General features: G+C 43.8%; 2 protein-coding genes across 2 annotated transcripts in view; both read left to right on the top strand.

Annotated features, from left to right (window-relative positions):
* The window catches only part of BID (BH3 interacting domain death agonist), a 59021-nt gene that overhangs the window by 11623 nt on the left and 38537 nt on the right, over positions 1 to 8861 (top strand). The window lies entirely within an intron of this gene.
* Positions 4517 to 6556, top strand: LOC109373302 (60 kDa heat shock protein, mitochondrial-like). The gene is given in 4 exon segments (XM_019627058.1): positions 4517 to 5050; positions 5052 to 5646; positions 5648 to 5933; positions 5936 to 6556. Coding segments are annotated over 4 exon segments (1728 nt in total). The 5' UTR covers positions 4517 to 4580; the 3' UTR covers positions 6313 to 6556.

Below are 8861 nucleotides of genomic sequence, written 5' to 3'. Positions count from 1 at the left end.
CTAGGGAATTGGGGGAAGGGGAACAGACAAGTTGCTGTCCTTTTGTTCTTCAGTCTAGTTGTGGAAGACGTCACTTCACTGGCCCATGTTGCTATTATCATTGCACTCTTCCCGGGTGAGGCAGTCAGTTGTTGGCCACAGGACGTCCACTCACAGTGGCTCACGGCAGCTCATGCCAGCTGACGGCTGCTCACGCTGGCTACCAACCACTCACGGTAGTTCACGGCAGCCCACTGCAGCAGGGACTGCAGCCTACGCCACTGCCGGCGACTCACGGCAGCCCAGCTCTAGGTCGAGCTGTTGTTCACCATCTTAGCTGTAGAGGGCACAGCGTCACTGGCCCTCATGTGGGATCCGAACTGAGGCCCTGCTGCTCAGAGCTGGCACTCCCAAGCCAACTCTTAACCAACGCACCACACGGCTGACCCCTCTGACTGGTTTTTAAAAATGGTTTCTATGTCATTTTTTATGTTTCTTTCTTTGTGTAAGTTCTCAGTGACTTCATCTATTCTTCTCAGTTCATTGAGCATCCTTATAACCGGTGTTTTGAATTCTGCATCTGGTAGGTTGCTTGCCTCCATTTTGTTTAGTTTTTTTCTGGAGTTTTCTCCTGTTCTTTCATTTGGGTCATGTTTCTTTGTCTCCTCATTTTGGCTGCCTCTATGTGTTTGTTTCTATGTATCAGATAGATCTGCTATATCTCCTAATCTTGGCAGGGTGGCCTTATGTAGTAGGTGTGCTGTGGGACCCAGTAATATAATCTTCCAGGTCACCTGAGTCAGGTGCTCCAGGTGTGTCTCGTGTGTATTGTGTGTGCCCTCCTGTTGTAGTTGAGCCATGATTGTTGTTGGCACATCAGTAGATGGGATTGACCCTCAGGCTGACTGGCTGGCTGTGAGGACTGGCTGTGACTATAGGGGATGAGTTGTGTGGGGGCTGACCCTATGGAGCAGCATTTGCTCGAGTGGGGCTCTGGTGCCTGCCCAATCACCCTTTTGGGTGTGTTGTTTGTGGCACTAGTTGGGTGGTGCTCTGATGTGGTCTAAAGCCGGCCACCAGGTGTATTGATTCTGGGGCCTCTTGGGAGGGACTCCGGTGCAGGCCAGCGTCACCTGCTGCCTGTATCCTGCCTGGGACCACCAGGTAGGAGCTACAAAGTGATCTGCAGTTAACACCTGCTTGTGCTGGGCTTGGAGGCCTCTGAGACTGGTTATGCTGTGGAATGAGGCCAGCTGCCACCAGTGCCAGGATTGGGGCCACTTAGCAATAAAGAGGTACAGGGCACACTGAGGCCAGTTGCTGCTTATTCGGAGTCTGTGGATTTTTTATAGAGCTTAGGAAAGTCCGAAGCCTGAGCCCAGGCTGGAAACTTATGTGGATTAGCTTCTGAAAGAAATTGAGCTGGGCTCATGAATTGGGTTGGGAGACTCAGAGAATCACCCGAGTGGTATGAGAGTAGTGTTAGCCAGATAGATGGAGATGCAGATTTGGCACGTCTATAGACTGTGTGTGGGGAGGACTCAACAAAGGAACAGCTCCTGCCGGCACTTTAGTCCTCAGAGAGCTGCCCCTCCAGCCCTCGCCTGAAGCCATACAATTCAGTTCCTCCCTGTATGTACTTGGCACTTTTTGAGGTGCTGTCCCTTTGCTGGAGCTTAGAGTGAGTATGAGTCAGTCTGTGCTCTGGCCCTTTAAGTTGGATGCTTGGGTCTGCAGCAGCCCTCTGTTTCCCTCAGAAGGAGTCCTCGCTAATTTTCACAGCCAAATATTGTGGGGGATCCTATTCCCAGCACTGGTGCTCAGGGCTCGGGAGCCCAGTTTGGGACTGGGACTTGTCACTCCTTAGAGGGGACTTCTGCAGCCAAGATATCCCTCCCGATTCTTTTTTTTTTTTAAGATTTTTATTGGGGAACTGGGGGATGGGAACAGCGCTGGGGATTGGCGAAGGGGAACAGACAAGTTGCTGTCCTTTTGTTCTTCAATCTAGTTGTGGAGGACGTTGCTTCACTGGCCCAAGCTGGCACCATCATTGCACTCTTCCTGGGCAAGGCAGATCAGTCGCCAGCTTCTGGATGGCCACTCACGGCAGCTGCTGGCCGCTCACACTGGCTTCCGGCCACACACGGTAGCCCATGGCAACCCACTGCAGCAGGAGCTGCAACCTATGCCGTCGCTGGCGACTCACAGCAGCCCAGCTCCAGGTTGAGCTGTTGTTCAGCATCTTAGCTGTGGAGGGCAGTGTCACTGGCCCTTATATGTGGGATCCAAACTGGGGCCCTCTGGCGTCCCAAGCCAGCTCTTAGTCAACGCGCCACTCGGCCGGCCCTCCCTCCCAATTCTTAACCAGCCTGTTTTGCATCTCCACTCCTCCTACCAGTCTCGACGTGGCTTCTTTTTTATATCTTTATAGTTATAGCAGTTCTGTTCAGCTAGTCTTTAGGTGGTTCTCAAGGGTGGTTCTGTAATTTAGCTGTAATTTTGATATGGTCGTGGGAGGAGGTGAGCTGTGTTTTACCACCTCTGCCATCTTGACTGAAAGCCCACATAGGCTCTTTTAAATCTACTTTGCTGGAATTTTTCATAAGGAATCTCCAAATTGAAATTTAAGAGGCCTTTCGAGGCCAGAAAAACCAAACCAAGCATTTGCCATTAGACGTCACCTGCAGTAGCTGTAGATTTGAGTTAGTCTCTTCTTGAGGTCCCCAGCATATCCTGAGGGTCCTGCACCTGCTAGGAATTGATCTTCTTTATTCACCTGGTAAGTCTGTTGGGAACCCTATAAGCAAGGTATCAGGCTGTTTTACAATGGGTTTGTTTGGTTTACATAAGTCAATCTTAATTCCTTAAAGCTGTCTGGTAATATCTGAGTCTATACCTTTTTCTCTCAAACATGACATTCTAGTCAAAGCCTTGTAATATAATCAGTTTTCAATTGTGTCGTTACAAGGCGAACAGATTCTTATTGAACTTATGCAAATAATATTGTCATGAAAATAAGAATCTTCAACTGAGAGTTTCTGAATTCTTGAGGGGTCAAGTAGGATGCAAAAGATAAATGTTTCAATTCTGCTTAGAGAGGTGTAATTCACCAAATTGCTTTAAGTCATAGGTAGTTAAGAGAAAAAAATTTTTCTTACATCTAGAAAACAAAAAAGTTAAGGACCCAGCAATGTTTCAAAAACAGAGTCTTAAAAATTGTAATCCTGATTAGCTCAGTCAAGTTCTGTGTGATAAAAACTTGCTCTGCTTGGGGCTGGCTGAGTGGTGCGTTGGTTAAGAGTTGGCTTGGGAGCGCCAGCTCTGAGCAGCAGGGCCGCTGGTTCGGATCCCACATGGGCCAGTGACGCTGCGCCCTCTACAGCTAAGATGGTGAACAACAGCTCGACCTGGAGCTGGGCTGCCGTGAGTCGCCAGTGACGGTCGTAGGCTGCAGTGGGCTGCCGTAAGCTACCGTGAGTGGCCAGCAGCCAGCATGAGCAGCCGGCAGCCGGCGAGAGCTGCTGTGAGCCCCCGTGAGTGGCTGTCCAATGGCTGGCGAGTGACTGCTTCAGCCGGAAAGAGCGCAATGATAATACCAACATGGGCCAGTGAAGCGACGTCCTCCACAACTAGACTGAAGAACAAAAGGCAGCAACTTGTCTGTTCCGCTTCCCCGATTCCCCAGCGCTGTTCTCCTCCCCCAATTCCCCAATAAAATCTTAAAAACAAAACGAAACAAAAAAACAACAACTTGTTCTGCTTGAATCCAGTTTTTCCATTAGTTCTCTCAACTGTGCATGATGATTGAGGGTTATAGGGTCTGTGATAATTCCCAGAAGTTTGTGAGGCTTTTTCCATCAAAGCTCATGATTTGCTCAGGGAAGCAGGTGTGTCCATCACTAAGACTGTGGAAGGCATACCCCAGGTGGGAAACACCTTTTCTAGTTTCTTTGTCACTGTGAGGGCATCAGCCTTGGGACAGGGGAGGCTTAGCCCATCTGGAAAGCATGCCTACAAGAAGAACGTGTTGGTAACCTGTACTGAGCAACCGCTGAATGAATGACATCTGCCGCTGAATGAATGATGTTCGCCACTGAATGACGTCCGCTTAAGTGTACTGTGGTGGATGAAGGAATGCAAAATCCGAAAAATGGGGTTTGCCAGGGAGCCAGACAAAAATCCAGCAGCTGCCTTGGCTTTCCCTTAGCCTGACTGTTTATTTAACTTACAGCCATTGTTTCCCCATCTTAGTTTCCCTGATTCAGGAGCAGACCGTTGCCAGGTTATGAGGGCATCAGGGCAGCCAAAGTCTGGCACTGAGGGGTCGATGTTGCAGAAGTGGAATGGACTTCATACACAGGTGCCACAGTCTTTGCCAAGTTTCTTGCTGTTTCCTTTGCATGAAAGTCAGCCCAGCATTTCAGTACAGAAGTCAGGTCTGACTGTTGAGAAGATTGTTTTCTTAAGTAATCAAATCTGATTAAGACAACATAAAATTCAGAAAATTATTTTGATAAAATACAGAATCTTGGCACTCTGTCCCTCACTCGCTGCCGACGGCCTGCCTTGCCGCTCGCACGCCTTGCTGCTGCCCCGCAGAAATGCTTCGATTACGTGAAGTCCTTCGCCAGGTTTTGCCAGTGTCCAGGGCACTGGCACCTCATCTCACTCGGGAGTATGCCAAAGATGTCAAGTTTGGTGCAGATGCCCGAGCCTTAATGCTTCAAGGTGTAGACCTTTTAGCTGATGCCGTAGCTGTTACTATGGGGCCAAAAGGAAGAACAGTGATTATTGAACAGAGTTGGGGAAGCCCCAAAGTAACAAAAGATGGTGTGACCGTTGCAAAGTCCATTGACTTAAAAGATAAATACAAAAATACTGGCGCTAAACTTGTTCAAGATGTTGCCAATAATACAAATGAAGAGGCTGGGGATGGCACCACAACTGCTACTGTACTGGCACGCTCTATTGCCAAGGAAGGCTTTGAGAAGATTCGCAAAGGTGCTAATCTAGTGGAAATCAGGAGAGATGTGATGTTAGCTGTTGATGCTGTGATTGCTGAACTTAAGAAAGTCTAAACCGGTGACAACCCCTGAAGAAATTGCTCAGGTTACTACGATTTCTGCAAATGGAGACAAAGAAATCGGCAATATCATTTCTGATGCAATGAAAAAGGTTGGAAGAAAGGGTGTCATCACAGTAAAGGATGGAAAAACACTGAATGATGAATTAGAAATTATTGAAGGCATGAAGTTTGATCGAGGTTATATTTCTCCATACTTTATTAATACAACGAAAGGTCAGAAGTGTGAATTCCAAGATGCCTATGTTCTATTGAGTGAAAAGAAAATTTCTAGTGTCCAGTCTATTGTACCTGCTCTTGAAATTGCCAATGCCCACCGTAAGCCCTTGGTCATAATTGCTGAAGATGTTGATGGAGAAGCTCTAAGTACACTTGTTTTGAACAGGCTAAAAGTTGGTCTTCAGGTTGTAGCAGTGAAAGCTCCAGGTTTTGGCGACAACAGAAAGAACCAGCTTAAAGACATGGCTATTGCTACTGGTGGTGCAGTGTTTGGAGAAGAAGGATTGACTCTAAATCTTGAAGATGTTCAGCCTCATGACTTAGGAAAAGTTGGAGAGGTCATTGTAACCAAAGATGATGCCATCCATGCTCTTGAAAGGAAAAGGTGACAAGGCTCAGATTGAAAAACAGATTCAAGAAATCATTGAGCAGTTAGATGTCACAACTAGTGAATATGAAAAGGAAAAACTAAATGAATGTCTGGCAAAACTCTCAGATGGAGTAGCTGTGCTAAAGGTTGGTGGGACTAGTGATGTTGAAGTGAATGAAAAGAAAGACAGAGTAACAGATGCTCTCAATGCCACACGAGCTGCTGTTGAGGAAGGCATTGTTCTGGGAGGCGGTTGTGCCCTGCTTCGGTGTGTTCCAGCCTTGTATCATTAACTCCGACTAATGAAGATCAAAAAATTGGTATAGAAATTATTAAAAAGGCACTCAAAATTCCTGCAATGACCATTGCTAAGCACGCAGGCGTTGAGGAATCATTGATAGTTGAGAAAATTATGCAAAGTTCCTCAGACGTCGGTTATGACGCTATGCTTGGAGATTTTGTGAATATGGTGGAAAAAGGAATCATTGATCCAACTAAGGTTGTGAGAACTGCTTTATTGGATGCTGCTGGAGTGGCCTCTCTGTTAACTACAGCAGAAGTTGTAGTCACAGAAATTCCTAAAGAAGAGAAAGACCCTGGAATGGGTGGAATGGGCGGAATGGGAGGAATGGGAGGCGGTATGGGCGGTGTCATGTTCTAATTTCTAGAATAGTGCTTTACCATTATTAACGGGAACTGTGAGAGGAAGCTCAAGGCAGTGCTCCTCACCTATAACTTCAGAGAAGTCAGTTGAAGGAAATGACTGGAGAAAAGGCTGGCTGATGTTTAAGAAAATCACTATAACTATCAGTTACTGGTTTCAGTTGACAACATAATGGTTTACTGCTGTCATTGTCCATGCCTACAGACAATTTATTTTGTATTTTTGAATAAAAAAACATTTGTATATTAAAAAAAAATACAGAACCTTTGCTTTCTAGGCAGAAAACTTTGTACAGTGTTTTATCCAGAGCAGACCAATAGAGTAGGAAAACTTTGTCCTTTTAGCAGATGAAACAATATTAGGTTTTAGCACACTATTGATATTAAAGCTTATTTTAAAGAACCCTTCTAACATTTCATTTACTCTTATCCAACTTGGTCACACATAAAAATTCTTTCACAAGATTTCTTTTTCATAAACTTTTAATAACTTTTTTGTCCCTTTTAGTTTGTCTGTTGTTCTCTTACCCGTTCAGAAATAACCAAAGCAAAATTACTTTCATTTCCCTTAGCAAAAACATCTCCATATTTCATACCTTTTTTAAGACAAAACATATCTTTTCATGTATACACAGTTGTTATCCCTATTACTGTTTTTTTCTTTTTGTAGCTTTAATTACATGTGTTGTAATTCTTAACCTTTAGTCATTTCTGGTGAAAACGAAGAAATAAGTCGTTGTGAACTGTGTTACACCAATATTGTTTAGAGTGATAACTATAAATACATTCCATAATTTCTAGCAGTATTTGCTTTTGCATAGTACAGTCTTCTAATGTGGCATACAAGATATTTACTAACAGACCCAAATTAATTTTTTTAGTTTCTTTGCCCTAAGAAGAAAAGGTAGTTAAACCTATGGTCAGTAATTATTGTTTCATTATTTTATCTTATTTGGAGATGATATAGGTATTCAATGACTGCCCATCATTTAATTAATTATTTTTTATTTTTCAATTACAGTTGACATTCAAAATTATTTTATATTAGCTACTCTGTCATCTTGACCGGAAGCTCCATCCATTCCTCCATCATTTAATTTAGCTAGCAAAACTGTAAAGTTTCAAGTTACTAAAGAGAGTTAGGAAACCATTTCTAAGTACACATAAAATATAATTATTGCAAATATATATATATGTGTATATAATTATTGCTAAAGAGTTCACCTCATGAAACCCTTTTTTTTTAATTGGGGATTTGGGGGGATGGGAACAGTGTTGGGGAATTGGGGGAAGGGGAACAGACAAGTCGCTGTCCTTTTGTTCTTCAGTCTAGTTGTGGAGGACGTTGCTTCACTGGCCCAAGNCAGTGTCACTGGCCCTCATATGTGGGATCCGAACCGGGGCCCTCTGGCATCCCAAGCGAGTTCTTAACCATCGCGCCACTCGGCCGGCCCCTAGCCTTTTTTTTTTTTAAATTAAACTTTTTCTTTCAGTTACACTTGACATTCAGTATTATATTTGTGGTGTACAGCATAGTGGTTAGACATTTAGATAACTTAAAAAATGATCTGGGCCGGCCGAGTGGCTCAGTTGGTTAAGAGCTCGCTCAAGAGTTTGAGCTCTGAGCAACAGCGGTTCGATTCCTGGCCCAAGCTGAGCTGCCACTGAGATGACTCAGCTAAAAAAAAAAAAAAGAAAAAAAGTGATCCACCCGATAAGTCTAGTACCCACCCAGCACCACACATAGTTATTACAATATTATTGACTATATTCCTTGTGCTGTACTTTATATCCTATGACTATTTTTTAACTACCAATTTCTACTTCTTAATTCCTTCACCTTTTCACCCGCACCCCAACCCTCCTCCCATTTGGCAACCATCAGTTTGTTCTCTGTATCTATGAGTTTGTTTCTGTTTTGTTTGTACTAGCTTTAGCATTGATTGATCCACTGCTTTTATTATGTTTACCTTTGTCAGTGAGAATTTTTTTCTTTGCAACATTTTGTTTATATTTTTAATTTTTTTCTTCTTTTTCTTAAAGAAGTCTCTTTAACAATTCTTGTAATACTAGTTTGGTGGTGATGAACTCCTTCAGCTTTTTCTTGTCTGGGAAGCTCTTTATTGGTTCTTCAATTTTAAATGATAGTCTTGCTGGGAAGAGTAATCTAGGTTGTAGGTAGGTCCTTGCCTTTTTCATCATTTTGAATATTTTGTGCCAATCCCTTCTGGCCTGTAAAGTTTCTGTGGAGAAGTCAGCTGACAGTCTCATGGAGGCTCCCTTGTAGGTAACTGATTTCTCTTGCTGCTTTTAAGATTCTCTCTTTGTTTTTACCTTTGGCATTTTAATTATATTGTGTCTTTGTGTGGGGCCTCTTTGGGTTCATCTTGTTTGGGACTCTCTGTGTTCCCTGGGCTTGTATGTCTATTTCCTTCACCAGGTTAGGGAAGTTTTCCGTCATTATTTCTTCAAATAGATTTTCTTTCTTTTTTTTTTTTAAAGATTTTTATTGGGGAACTGGGGGAAGGGGAACAGACAAGTTGCTGT

This window comes from Hipposideros armiger, unplaced genomic scaffold (genome assembly GCF_001890085.2).
Source record: "Hipposideros armiger isolate ML-2016 unplaced genomic scaffold, ASM189008v1 scaffold_703, whole genome shotgun sequence".
In the NCBI taxonomy this organism is placed as follows: domain Eukaryota; kingdom Metazoa; phylum Chordata; class Mammalia; order Chiroptera; family Hipposideridae; genus Hipposideros; species Hipposideros armiger.
Note: the sequence above shows the minus strand (reverse complement) of the source record. Positions and strands in the feature narration are given on the sequence as shown.